General features: G+C 35.1%; 1 protein-coding gene across 2 annotated transcripts; it reads right to left on the bottom strand.

The window, feature by feature from the left end:
• Nucleotides 1-708: 708 nt before the first annotated feature.
• LOC119788117 (spermatogenesis-associated protein 22) lies at nucleotides 709-10603 on the bottom strand. Of its 2 annotated transcripts, XM_038292272.1 has the most exons (8): nucleotides 10559-10603; nucleotides 10153-10246; nucleotides 4402-4539; nucleotides 3719-3905; nucleotides 3106-3472; nucleotides 2902-3025; nucleotides 2714-2811; nucleotides 709-1160 (listed from the first exon to the last, which is right to left on the bottom strand). In XM_038292272.1, the coding sequence occupies exons 2-8, from the start codon at nucleotides 10190-10192 to the stop codon at nucleotides 969-971; spliced, it is 1146 nt and encodes a 381-aa protein (XP_038148200.1). In that variant the 5' UTR covers nucleotides 10193-10246; nucleotides 10559-10603; the 3' UTR covers nucleotides 709-968. The 2 variants fall into 2 exon arrangements, with proteins under 2 accessions (XP_038148200.1, XP_038148202.1); XM_038292274.1 differs by lacking the exons at nucleotides 10153-10246; nucleotides 10559-10603 and adding an exon at nucleotides 8642-8763.
• Between the last annotated feature and the right edge of the window lie 4369 nt (nucleotides 10604-14972).

Genomic DNA, 14972 nt, shown 5'->3' on the forward strand with positions numbered 1-14972 from the left:
TTCTAGTACATGATAACATTTAATGTAAAAAAGGGTCCACCAACAAGCTGATGAGTTTTAGATCAGCTGTAACTATAGGACGGTATGGTAGGGGTAAACTAAATAAATAAACGGCAAAATCTGTGAGGTAACCAGAAAAATAAATGATAGAAATGTTGAACTGTCTAACACAGGAAGAAACTTTAAATTAGATCTAAAGGGGATTTTATTGCAATGTAGTTTACAGCAGTTGACTTTTTTGTTAAACTGTCAAAAATATTGTTTGGAGGGGGGTGGGAAATTTTTCTTTTAAATCAAAGGGGGGCCCAGCAAAGTGATCTGGTTCACTGCCAGGACCATCAAGCCTAAACTCAGTTTTTAGTCAGGGTTTAGCAAACTAAATGTTAAATAACTCCAAAGTATGCTTAAATCTTTGAAATAAATCATATTTCAATGCTGGTAATGTACTGGACCTCCCAACTGGACTCATCCCCATATTTGTTGGAAAGCTATGTGTAAAGTTTCAGCACTGGTAAAAAAAACAAACAGTTTTTTTGTTGAGAAAATGTCTTTTTTTCATTGTGGTATTTTACTGTAAATAAACTAACTGTTGTTGGTATCACATTATTCCTAACTGCCCCTTTTTGGATTATACTTTTTCAATAAACTGATTTGTGTTAGCTTTAACCAAATTGCTCTTCTGGTTGTTTTGTGGCATTCCTTTGTAATAATAAAGAAAAATCATGGCTTTAAAAAAAAGATGCTTTACTCTTTACTTAGTTTTAAATGAACTTTATATCTGTTCTCAGAGAACTATGAAAACAGTAAATTAGAACAAGTGGTTCAATGGCTACAGAAAATAACCCTGTGGAAGCAGCATCACTTCAGGGTAAAAAAACCGCAAACATCACTTATAACTAACTGGTAAACATTTTTAACGAGCTACAGAAATGTTAGAAAAACCTAAAACTTTTGAAGACAGCTGATGCTCAGACTTCGCTGAGTATCTTGACCTGTGCTCTCATCTCTGCATCCGAGACTTTGACGGCTTCCAGAGCGTTCCTCTGCTCTGACAGCTGCCCGGCTCTGACAGACATACAGATCAGCACGTCTCTGCTGCGGTCATAGTTGCCGACGCAGCGATGGACCTGACCTCGGATGAGGCGTGGCAGCGCCTGCTCCTGATAGGCATCAAACAGGGAAATATAACAACATTCATTCAGTTATATTTTACAGTTTCGTGCCAAAAATACTGATAATGATGGAAAGATGTTTCCTTAATTGTGACATTTAGGGGAAAAAGGCCAATTTTACCAATTGAAATCTGCAAACTGTGGTACCCATTGGTATTCAGTCCCTTAAAAAACAGTTTCATCTATGCACATTCAAATAGTGACATGTTTGCCCATTCTTCTTTACCTCAGGCTCAGTTTCTCAACATATTAATAGTGCGTTCAGGGTCCTAAACAGGCTGCGTCTTTTCAGCCTCTCACCGTTATCACCATCTATTTACTGCTCACCAGAATAACTATCCCAGCTGAAGGAAAGCATCCCCACAGCATGACACTTCTGCTACCGTGCTTCAAGGATGGTGGGTTCAGAGTTTGACTTTCTGCCACACAGAACGTTTTAGGTCGACCACTTCTCTGCATCTTTTGCTTTGCTTGTGGCAAACCGGCCCCATTTGAAATCCTTTTAACAATGAATTTCTTCTTGACACACAAAGATAAATGTCTGATTTGCAAAGTGCATGATTACTAGTTTTCCCATCACCACGTTCTCCTACTCAAGCTACAGAATTATCATGGGTCTCCTGGCCCCAATGTTTAGCTTGTTCTGCAGCTGAGCCATACTGTTTTCTAAGTAAATTGTTCTATTACTTAACTCTACTTTAAAAATCTCTACAACACTGTCTCTCATCTGCTGTTGTGCTGCTTGGTTTTCACTGAGCTGTTTGGCATCAATATTCTCTAACAAACCTCCAAAGCCTTCATGGAAAATCATAGTTTCACAGGATTTTAATCAGGAGTCAAAGTAAAAGGGGCTGAAAGCAAAACGCTACAGATGTAGATTGCTATTGTTTTCCTTCCACTCTATAAACAGGTGCTACTTCGTTTTGGACTATAGATAAAACTTATATATACTTCCTATCAAGAAAAAATACTTCATTTAAAAAATGAATCATTTTTTAAGGAAGGAATCTCTGGAATATCATAAATTGCCTTTACAGATATTAAAAGAAGCAAACTGGGTCATTTTAAAATCGGCTTTGCTGAATCTTTACTGTCTATTTTTGTTAGCCAGGTGGTCTGAATGGATAATGCAGAACAGAGGGACCTGCCTTTGTGAAATATAAATGCACTGAAGTTTTGAGAAAGTTTTAAAAAGGTAAATAGTTAGAGAAACATCTGCAGCTTAACATTAGTTCAAACAAAATACATGATAGCCAGCATCTATGACTATAGCTTAGCATATTTGCATTTTATTTACATTTTATTTCAAACTCTACTTACTACTAGTACTTTATTATATTTATTATAAAAAATTAGAAATATTAGAACTGTAAATATACAGTCATATGTTTATTTTACTGTTTTTATGTATTTTTTACTGTTTTCAAGGCTGCACTTTAAAAAAATGAAATTGTCTAGAGAGCTGTTCTTAACGAAATGTATTTTTGTTTACACTTGTGTATACAAAATAACAAAATAACTCTGTCTAAGTCTGAACTCACATTTTCATAGAAGACACACTGCAGCACGTCCTTCCCGTCTCTCAGGAGAAAGTTCTTGGCTCCGTAGCGCCCCAGTGTGACTGCAGAGTCCAGAGTAGCTGTGGGAAAAAAACAACCAGTTTGTTTAAAGGTGTTAAGAATGAAGTAAACAGAGGAAATGCAAGTTATAGGAACGTTAATTCCCTGACCAAATATCTCATAAAAGCAAGGAATTTTGTCTTTAAACTGGCTCCAGTGTCTCATTCCTTTAATAACTGTAGTCAGGATCCTGAGAGAAGGCTCCATGGCGGGTTTCACTGGAACCGCTTCCTGCTGAAAATATTCATCAGAATCATTGTTACACGATAACAAATGACAGGAACTGATTTTAAAAGTTAAATGTAACTTTCTACCTGATTCTTGGTTGGTTGAGCTCTAAGAGTTTGATTTGAACTGTTTTTTACAACTTGGTTAGATTTCTGCTCCTCAAAGCTGTTAGTAAATTTCCAGGACTTGTGAGGTTGCTGTGCAGCATGAGCAGAGGGCCTGACGGGTGGTTCTTGAGGAGGCAGAGGTCTGGACTGCTGGGAAAACTGATGTGCAGAGAACGTTGGTTTGCGGGACGACTGATGAGTCATCTGAGGGGGTCCTGCGTGCCGTGTTGGTCTGCTTCCCTGGTTCTCGTTGCCGGAAGGATGTTGATTTTTGCTTTGTCTGGAATTATCACCAAAGCTGGAATCCCATTGGCTGGGTCTAAAGCTGGTTTGGTCCATCATGGAGCTGAAGAAACACAATATTCAGTTTAATTAAAAAAGCAAGATTCTTTATTTTAAATGTAATATACAGTGGTGACAATTCTGTAAAATCCTATCCTATGAAAACAATTAAACAGAACCAACGTATGAGTAAGATTTTAACATTATGCAGATCATTTGCTTGTTATTGTGTTATGAAAATGAATATTCCTTAACCTTTTTTACAAGGAAAGATAAAAGAAGTGAAGGACAGAGAGTGAGTGAGGAGCACCTCTTGGCCCCTGGTTTGTAGGGATGTGACATGGGTTTGATGACTCTGGTTGTAAAGGGTCCAGGAGCAGGTCTGTTGCTGCCATACTGCGGGGGTTTAGCAGACTCTGGGAAACCTTTTCTGTTCCACTGATGGCTTTGAGGAGCACTAGAAGAAGAACCTGAGACCGGGTAACATCCATAGGCACCTGAGAAGAAGAACATCCCAGGGGTAAATCCCACTCTCACTAGTATCTAAACATGATCTTGCTACGTATTAATTGAAATTATTGAAGTAAAATAGAGTACGAGGTAGCAAAGTATTAAAATTTCAAGATGTGGTACATAAAACATTTTTTTAAACTTTTCCAAAAACATTTTAAAGATAGTCTGACAGTTTCTGTGAATGTGCTGCCACCTAGTGACGGATACACGATGAAAGGCTTTAACTTAAATTAATATTTTTTATAAACTAAGACTCTTGCTGAATATTCTATTCTATGGGAAAAAGGATTATTTGGAAATTTTCTTTGTAATTATTTGTGATGCAGTAGGAATTTAAATGCAATTTATTACAGATCATCTCTGCGCTACCTGTGTCGGATGGTTTTTCAAGGACAAAAAAATGTAAAAAAATCACACTGATGATGCAGAGGTGTTAAAAACTCATATATCACTTGGTGTCAAATGGTTAAGAGTGATTACCTGAGGCGCCGAGAGGAGCAGCTGAACTGGTGCTGGCCGTGGCTTCATTTGGGGGAAAGAACTCAGTTTGTCCAGGAACAGATTTCAGAGGAATCCTGTTTCTCTTCCTCTGGTTAAAGAGTGACACAGGAAGGTAGCCTAATAGACAGAACAAAGGAAACACCTATGACCACAACAGAGGGGCAATTAGAGAGTGTAAAAGCCAAGTTTTAATACACACACATGTAGATTTGTCATTATTTTGTATGAATCATGCAGGACGTCACATGTAGGAAATAATCTTCCAATAAAGCAGACACTCAACATGTTATAACAGATATATACAATGTAATAAAACATACAATGTAAAACAGAAAGCAGAGTTGTAGTTTAACATTCCTATCTGGAGCCTCTGTACTTCTATCCACCCACAGGGTTCCCACACCTTGCTTAAAATCAAATTAAAGGAGCATTTAAGGACTTTCCAGGACCACGTTTAGCATTTACCTGCTGCTACCGCTGGATGCTGTATTCAACCAAAAAATGGAATGGTATAGAAGTTGTTACAGAGAATTAGTGAAAAAGAGTGAATCAGACATGTAGCCTGCATTTATTTACACAATATATGGATTTGTCTGGACAATTCATCAGTTTTTGTCATACTCCCAGTCCTTGGTGCAGGCTGGGTTTGTCCTTTTTTTCTCTCTCTGCAGGGCTGGACGGGCAGGTGCTCCTCATCAGGCTGATTCCCACCCTTTTTAAGGAGCTGGAACCAGGAGGAGGGCGTCAGTTCGTTAATGCTCCAGCGTTGGTACAACTGATCCAGAACCAAGCCTAGCATCTTAGCTTTGCCTGAATCTAACCCTGTCCTCTCTGCTCCCTTCTCCTAGAATCCAGGATCCCAAGCCTAGAAACCACTCCAGAGACCTCTGCGCTTTGGACCCCCGTTAGAGGCGTTTTCAGTCAGCCTCTAGGAACCAGTGAGGCTTCTGGCCTCAGAACCAAAAAAGCCCTCCTGCCTGAGCTCACCTGCCTGTCCACCCTCAGACACCACCATCTGGTCTCACCAATCGGACCTGCACCAATAGCCTGGACCACTGGACACCATCCTCCCAAACAGACGCCAAGCCTTCCTCTCTGTGAGTCTCACACATCCCTCACTCCTCTACCTGCACCGAACTGTTTCTCACCTGTCACCAAACCTCTTCCAGCGGTATCCTGACAGCCCTGCCTGCCGGACTCCTCTCTGTACACCACAAAACTTCAATAAAACCCTTAACTGATCATTGCCTCCGTTATTGCTCCTATTCAGAGTCTGAAAACCCAAACATGACAGTTTTATTGATTGATTGATTTTTCCAAGAAACAACTTCTTCCATAGCTCAGTGTGATATCAGTTTATCGCTTTCGGTTTTAAATTTACAGATAAGTGATAAACCAGCTCATTGTGTAACACCTCTAGCTTTAAGCGTGTTATATTATCAATGTTTGTTGTATAACCTGATTATTTTACAAGCCTATTTGACATGAATGTGTTTTTTTACAATCTAATTCTAAGGTATGTAAGTTAGTTATTATTGCTATTATTATTATTATTATTATAAAACAGTTTTGTTTTTTTTTGTTTTTTTTTTACAGTGTCCTGTCTGGCGATGTGGCAATAAGAATAATTCTCTTGATGCCAGAAAGAGCCCAACAGATTTTACTTTCACAAGTGGAGCAGTAAGGCTATCGCCATAGTGTTCTGCTTGATTTATGCATATAAATAGCTTTATTATAATTCATGCAGGGAGTATTACAGCTTACATGGACACTGCAATGTAAGTAGAACAGGAAAGGAAAAACAGAAAAAAGTAGAAAAGAGGAAAGAAAGAGGAGATAAAAGGGAGATAACAATGAAACTTATTTTTATAAAACTTAAGTGACAAAAAAATAAATAAATTAACTAAATTCTGTAGAGAAAAAATTGGAGATTACATTTTCCAGCCATATGGTCCAGCCATAATGTTTAGTGATGCTGTATAAACTGAAGGACTTCAAAAGAATGTAGATGTATTAGCAGACGTCTAATAGCACCCTGTTTATCTGAGATAATTTAAAGAAATTGTTCATGATAAAAAAAGAAGGTATTAGCCTAAAGTATTGTTTTAATGTATTCTCAAATTGATAGTTGAAATACACAACAAAAAAACTCTACTTAAAAATCTCATTAAGCTTCAACAAAAGGCAGGATGTTTGATTTTGGGACACTCTGACTATAGTATTTATTTGTTAGGAAGTACTTGTGTCACACAGAATCTAATACTATCTAGTTTAGGTTTAACTGTCTTTTCAGTAACTAACAACAGTAAATTACTTTTCATATGTATTTTTAAACAGCGTAATCCATGTTTATTAGACTCACAAGCAGTGAAGTTGTTTTCTATTGACAGATAATGAAGTGTGGCGTCTTTCTATCTACAGGGTCATAGGTGGCTATAAGGTTACTGTCTGAGATTTAGTTTCAAGCTTTTATATCTCTGCACAAGAAACACAATAACGCTAATATAATAAACAGCAGCAATCATCCATGTAAATGTCCCATTAAAAAATTTAAAGATTTTCTAAGGAAGGGAGTATTTTCATAGTTTTTTTTTTTTTTTTACTTTCCATAATCTTTAATTAATGTATTTATTTATTTTTAATTTCACCATCTTTCAAGGATTTCAAGGACACAGCAGAGATAAAAGTCACTAATAATATTCCAATGGTTTCAGATAATGGGTTTCTGTCTTTACTGAAGGCTACAGGGTACATTAATATAAAACATTTCTGCTTCTAACATCAGACAAGATCAGACTAGATGGAGAAAAAAATACATAGACAATCACTAAGCAGCTTCTTTGATTGAACATAATTAACACTAAACCAGACTCCAGGTTTACTGTCTGTTCCTAGAGTTTCTAAAAGATGGAGAGGCAGATTTTTTTTAGTATTTTAGGATCCTTTCCTGTGAAAACATCTTCCAGTTTTAGCGAGTGAGGGAAACACCAGGGCTGAGCTGTCCTTTGGGCAAACGGCTGGTGGGCCAACAGCTATTCCAACTCAGGGCTGATATAATAGATTTATAATTAGTTATTCGATATATCAATCTATATTAATACTTTATTCACAAAATAATAAAAGGATTTAAATATCATTTTTAAAAATATTCAGAAAAGGGTTTATTCTGCATAACTATGATTTTTTTGTTGTTGTATATTTTCTATTTTGGTCTTTACAAAACCAGAATTTGCCAACAGTTTGTTTAATGAACTACTCCGTGTAAAATAAAAAAAAATCTAAATATATAATCAGTTATTCAATTCAATTTCAATTCACAACACATGTCATCTCAAGGCACTTTACAATTCAACCAGATCATACATTCAAATTCAAGTTTTCTATCAAAGGAAAACCAGTTGACTGCATCGACTCATTGGCTCAAATGCAATCCCTCCCGTATTCAATATTAAGTAGCCTTTTTTCCAAGTAGTATTTTTAATGCTCAATTTATTTCTTTTGCTATATATTCATTTTTATACCTCTGAAAGTTTGAATATCTTATGTAGTTTACAGGGTGTTTACACATAAAATATAACTAGGGCTGAAACAATTGATCGGATTAATCATGATTGATGGATAACCTAAATTAATGTTAAGTAATTTATTAACCGATTGTTAACTAGATTATAGAGACTCTAAAACATGCTGATAGCTGATAGATAAGTGATAGAGAAACCCACTTAGAGGAGTAACTTTTGTAAATTATTTTGCATTCAAGATTAAAAAACTTTTTCATCTGTCATAATGCTCTATCCAGAACTCCTCAAGTGGAAAAGTTTTAGTTTCACCTGGTTTAATTCTATTAAAAAATCTTCTTTAAGGAACTTTTTGTATTTGATTATTAATTGATTAATAAAAAAATAATTGACAAACTAATTGATTAGCAAAATAATTGTTAGTTGCAGCCCTAAATATAACCAAAATCTAGGGCTATAGAGGATTAGCGTATCCTTGGCTATCTCTGGAGTTATGCTGCTAAACACCTGGGCCAATGGAAGACATAGAGACCACTTTTTCTCACTCTAAATTAATCTGAACTGTTAACTTCTTGTTCTTTCTGTTGCTTGTTGTTAATGGTAGCTAAATGCAGCCTGGCATTCTGTTCAGCTGTGACACGATCCTGGAGAGAGGGGGCACCGCTTCAACAGCTGCAGCCGGCAAATTTATTTTCTCCTACCATAGATGATCCATTTGGTCCTGTCTTTCAGTGGTTCCATCTGTCATCCTCCAGACTAGAATCCTGGATCACAGCTAACTTGCTTAGCTGTGTTTTCTTTCTCTTAGATGAGGCCACTAAACTAGCTCCACTGAGAAAAATAACATAGAAAATACCTCTGGACAGTTCTGTTCATTTTATATATCTGTCTGGTCACACCCCCAGTAGGCCAGAGCACATGCCTGTTCACAATCAGCCCGATTCTGTTGGAGGGTTCTTCCTATTTCCTATTTCCACTTTCACTATCTACATGCTTAGCAAGTTGGATTACTGCAACTCACTGACTTAATTTAATCTTTGAATTAACTTTTTGAGCATTCTGTAAGATTTGATGGAACTGACTCTGTAAAGTACCTTAAGATGACACTTGTTGTGAATTGTCACTGTATAAATAACCTGAATTATATATTTAAAGTCAACCGCCATTTATCCCTGTTCAACCGCTTTAGCAGCAAGAAAAAAGGTGTTACCCCTACCTTTGAACATGGAGAAATTTTTCATATTGAATAAGCTTTTTGTTCATTTTAAAGGTTAGATCATAGATGCATTCTTAACTTTTCTTCTAATTTAAAGCTACTTTTTTTTTTCATTTCAAGAAAGGTTTTACGTCAAGAATGTGATTGACTGACAAATAATTTTTCGGAGGAGTTAAAATGATCAGAGCTGAATTGTAGAAAAACAAAGCAGACACTCCCTCCGTTCACACTAAAACAAAAACCCATACCGTAAGAAAATTAATGGATTAATCTTAAGTGACTAGGGCCTTTTGTAAACAATAAATAATCAATTTTCAACAGGTAGGCTGTCTCCTTATCTTTATAACAGGGAAAAAATGCTAAACAACCTGGTTTACTAAACTAAAATAAGTTTATGACACTTTCAGATGGAGGACTCTGAAGATAGCTGCTGATTTTGATCAGAAGGTTTTGCAGGTCAGTAACCAAACATTTATTTATCCAAAATCATAGTTTATGAATCCGAAGCCAACTCCAGTCTTGTTAGGAAAACAGAAGATGCTGATAATAAGTTGTGAATTAGTGTCATTTGCTAATAGAAATAACTAGATTCAAAAATATTGTTTTTTTTTTTTTTTTACTCTTTAACATCTTGAATTGTGTCACACTTACCTTGACATTTTTAGAGAAATCAAAATGATGACAAATCTGATTGGTTATATTAACCAGTGGTATCAGAGTTCAGTTTAGTGATGGGGTGTAAACCTTTACCACGTTTATTCCATAATCATTTACAATAAGTGTGTCTTTTATGTATGATTACAAGCAAAGTGAAAAATATAGCAGGTCCCTTTTTAATTTGTTGTATAATCTCCAATATTTAATATTAAACAATCTTAACAACAGAAATATTACTATTTCTGATTCAGTAACACAAGAAAAAAAGGATTAACTTAAATCTATTACAGCTACAAAAAAGAATAGTAGGCTATTTAATTAAAAACATCTTAGACAAACCTGTGGCTGGTCGCTCCCCCTGCTGTTCCTGTTGCCACATTTTGGGGCTAAAACTTGTAGCAGTTTCTGTTAACAGTTGGGATTATTAGCAGAACTAGAAGAAACAAACAGAACATATGAAATATAACTAGTTTTGGTCAGTGTTTACTAGTATTATAAATTCTTATTTAACATTTTTACGAAGCAGTTTTGAAGTTTTCTTATAATTAATCAAAAGTTACCTGTAACAAATTAAAGCTACTTATGCTAGCATGATATTACATTTCACAAGTTAGTCAAATTGAATATGTGAACCGTTGTAACTCTTTACTCTTAAAGGAAACGGTGTATATGTGAATAATAACCAAACCGTTTGACAACAAATGAGCTAAATGACGGTGGAGAAAGGTACAGCAGTAGTTTATACCGCTCAGTAGGAGGCAGGCAGGTGCCACATCCAGCATCCGGTGATTGGTGGCAGAGATGATGCGTTCTTCTTCTTCTTCTTCTTATTGAGTTTTATTGGCGGTTGGCAAAAAACGTTAGGTGAGCATTACCGCCACCAACTGGTATGGAGTGTGGACTACATGGCAGAGAAAAAAAAAAAAAAAAAAAAAAAAAAAAAAACTATATCCTATTATACAACCTAATCTGTTTCAAAAATTCAAATATAACCCGATATCCTCTGCTTCCTGATTCTTTCTGCAATAAATCTACAATGTCAAGTTTCATTTTCATGTCACTAAGTTTCCTTATTAACCTGTTTCTCTGTATCGAATATTTACTACAATTTAAAATGACATGTTCCACAGTCTCATCTTCCCCAGTCACATTTCCCTGTCTGATGTTTCCCTATCAAAAATAACGATCTGTTCAATCCAGTGTGTCCTATTCTAAGTCGAGAAATAATAATCTCTTCTCTCCTGTTCCTTTCTGATCTTCTCATTGGTCCAATTCTCTTTTGTATTTTATAAAGCCACCTTCCTTTCTTTTCTTCATTCCATAACTTTTGCCACCTCTCTTTTGCTTTTTGTTTAATTATACCCTTTATTTCTGTTATACCAAAACTAACATTAATGTCTACCCTTAACTTATTGGTACTCTCCTTAGCCATCCTGTCTGCCCTTTCATTTCCTTTTATCTCGTTATGTGCCGGAACCCACACAAAATGTACCACTAGCCCCATCATATTTATTCTGTAAAGTGTTTGTTGTATTTCAAGTAATATATCTGGTCTACTGACTGACTGATTATTTTGCAAACTGATTAATGACGAACTGGAATCTGAGCAAATGATAGATTTTAATGGTCTTACCTCTTCCACCCATTGAACTGCTAAAAGCAAAGCTAGCATTTCACCGGTATATACTGAAACTCCATCACTAATCCTTTTTCCAACATTAATATGAAACTGTGGTATAATGAATGCTATCCCTACCCTATTAGCTGTATTTTTTGATGCATCTGTATATATTTGTATATAATTATAATAGTTATTTAAGTGTTCTTGTACTATAAATTTATTCATAATATGATATTTATCTTTTTCCTTCTTTTCTAATAATGAGAGATCAACTTTAGCATCAGGAAGTATCCAAGGTGGAATTGCTGTTATTGGAACTGTCTGACATATAGCTAACTGATTTAAATTAATTTCATTAACTTTAGTGTTTATTACCCATCCAAAGCTCTTTAATTGTTTCTTTTCCTTTTCCCATCCAGGTTTAAGCACCTCTAATGTTGGATGATCCTTCCTTTGTCCCTGTAAATTTGACCAGTAGTTTAAAGATAATTGATCTCTTCTAATTTTAAGTGGCATTTCTCCCATTTCAACCTGTAATGCTGCTGTTGAAGAAGTTCTAAAAGCGCCTGTACATATTCTTAAAGCCTGATGTTGAAGGCTATTTAACTTATGGAGGTTTGTATCTGCTGCTGAGTTATACACTATACATCCATAGTCAAGGACGGACCTGATTAACCCAGTATAAATAGCTTTTAATGATTTTCTATCAGCTCCCCACTCTGTTCCAACTAAACACCTCATTATATTTATTACCTTCCTACATTTATCGATTATATTCTTAATGTGTACACCCCATGTCATTCTTTCATCAAACCACATCCCGAGAAATTTAAATTGTTTGACTCTTTCCAAATCCTGACCATATAATTTTAAGATAGTTTTTTCATCAATTCTTTTCCTTGTAAAAAACATTATTTTAGTTTTCTCTACTGAGAATTTAAAACCCCATTTATATGACCATTTTTCTACAACTGAAATTGCTTCCTGAAGTTTCTTTACAATAAATTCAAAATTTCTTCCTCTTTTCCACATTGCTCCATCATCTGCAAATAATGAGAATCCCATTCCACCCTCTATTTCTTTAAACATATCATTAACTATCACTGAAAATAATAACGGACTTACTATACTTCCCTGTGGTGTTCCATTTTCAATTTTCCAACTCTCAGAATAATCCTCCCCTATCCTCACTTGTATTCTTCGATCTTCTAGAAAATTTTTAATCCATCGAAACATATGACCATTTATACCCATTCTTCTAATTTTAATTAATAACCCTTCCCTCCACATCATGTCATATGCTCTCTCAATGTCAAAAAATACTGCCACAACACTTTCTTTATTCACCTGTGCCTTTCTAATTTCATGCTCTAAACACAAAACTGGATCCATTGTACCTCTACCTCTTCTAAAACCACTTTGATAAGATGATATAAGTCCCTTCTTTTCAATATAATATATTAATCTTTCATTTATCATTCTCTCCATTATTTTACATAAGTTGGATGTTAAAGCTATTGGCCGATAATTTCCTGGTTTTGATTCATCTTTCCCTGGTTTTCTGATTGGAACAATCACAGCCTCCTTCCAACTCTTTGGTAATTCCCCATCTTCCCATATCCTATTATACATTTCTAATAAAATATTTTTTGAAGATTCACTTAAGTTGCTAATCATAACATAATAAATTTGATCTTTTCCTGGAGCTGATAATTTATATTTTTTAAAAGCCCTATTCAGTTCTGTTATTGTAAACAACATGTTCAACGGTTCATTTGTATCTTCTATTTGCTGTAATAAATACTTGTTCTCCAAAATAGTCTTTTCTCTCCCTTTTTTCCCTTCTTGACTAATATTTTCAGAACTATGAATTTTAACAAAGGTATTTACCAACATTTTTGCCTTTTCTCTGTCAGTAACTGCTGTTATTTCTCCTTCATTTAATATTGGATATCCACTCGTTCTTTTAATCCCATTCATCCTTTTAATTGTTGTCCATACCTTAGAAATATCTGTCTCCCTCCCTACTGAATTACAGAAACTCCTCCAATAATCTCTTTTTTCATTTTTAATAATTCTTCTTACATTTGCTTGTAATTTCTTGTAACTATTCAGATTCTGAAAATTGTGATTTCTTTTTAATAATTTGAAAGCTTTATTTCGTTTCTTGATAATCTCTCTACATTCTGATGTCCACCAGGGCACCAACCTTCTTTCCCTTCCCCCACCTGTCTTCCTTATAGCATGATTAGCAGCTTCTAAGATAGCATTACATATAGAAACATTTATTTCATCAATATTACCACTCATATCCACTTTTAACATTTTCATTTCACTACTATTCCTAAAGGTTTTCCAATCTGTTGACCTAAAACACCATTTCTTTATCCCTTTTATACAATACCTTTCTATATTTAACTTTATTTCAATCAAAATAGGATAATGATCACTTCCTATAGTTGTTTTATTGATTATTTGCCATAAACAAACACCTGCTATAGAATTTGAAACTAATGTTAAATCAATTGCTGACTCTGTATTATCTCTAAAATTGATTCTGGTTCCACTTCCATCATTTAAACATACCAAATTTTTAACATCCATTATTTCTTCTATTATATCCCCATTTTGGTCATTATGATTACCCCATAATGTACTATGTCCATTAAAGTCCCCACACCATATAACCTTACCCTCTAAATATACCCCAAGTTCCTCCATTAAATCTATTGAAAGTCTTTTACATGGATTATAGAAGTTGATTATTTTAAATGGCCCATTTACTGTCCAAATTTCAGTAACGATGTATTCTAAATCTTTACCTTTAGCCAGTAATCTAAATTGAATTCCCTGTTTTATGAATGTTATACACCCTCCTCCAGATCCTCCCTCTCTGTCTCTTCTTATGCTTTCATATCCTTTTATAACAAAATCAAGATTTATTTTAAGCCAAGTTTCCTGAATACATATAATATCTAGATCTTCTTTAAATTCTTTAACAAATCCTTTAAACTCTTGTCCGTTTGCAATAAGGCTTCTAGCGTTCCATTGTAAGATGTTCAGATTTTGTCTTCCTGTCCTCCTGCCTTTCCTTCTGCCCCTAGTCTCTTATTTATGTGTTCCCAGGATATGTCCTTTTTACCAAAAAACCTCTCTGCCCCTTTCACAATTATTTTGATTTTTTCTGTTTTTTGTTTAACGTGATCCGTACAATTTATGACATATGCAATGAACAGCAAAATATTTTCAATTGTTAGCACATTTTCCATCCCACTCTGTTTTTGTTCTGGTGTTGGATTTGGCTGAACTTTCTTTATCACTTCTTTTGGCTTCACTCTTTTAGCAGCTTCTGCATAACTTATATTACTAGTGACTTTTACTTGTTCAATTTCCATTGCTTTTCTTCTGACCTCACATCCCCCATAAGTCACTCTATGTTGCCCTCCACAATTACAACAAGTTTCCTTCCCATTTTCACATTCATCATAGCTATGTTCTCCTCCACACTTTGGACATCTTTGTTTTCCCCTACATGCTG

Source organism: Cyprinodon tularosa, unplaced genomic scaffold, assembly GCF_016077235.1.
Source record: "Cyprinodon tularosa strain WSP-4 unplaced genomic scaffold, ASM1607723v1 ctg31, whole genome shotgun sequence".
Classification (NCBI taxonomy): domain Eukaryota; kingdom Metazoa; phylum Chordata; class Actinopteri; order Cyprinodontiformes; family Cyprinodontidae; genus Cyprinodon; species Cyprinodon tularosa.

Coding starts and splice junctions, on each gene's coding strand:
- LOC119788117 (XM_038292272.1), bottom strand. CDS start 10,192: ATGTGGCAACAGGAACAGCAGGGGGAGCGACCAGCCACAG. Junction 3,906..4,401: donor TGCTCCTCTCGGCGCCTCAG/GTAATCACTCTT, acceptor TCTTCTTCTCAG/GTGCCTATGGATGTTACCCG. Junction 3,473..3,718: donor TACAAACCAGGGGCCAAGAG/GTGCTCCTCACT, acceptor GTGTTTCTTCAG/CTCCATGATGGACCAAACCA.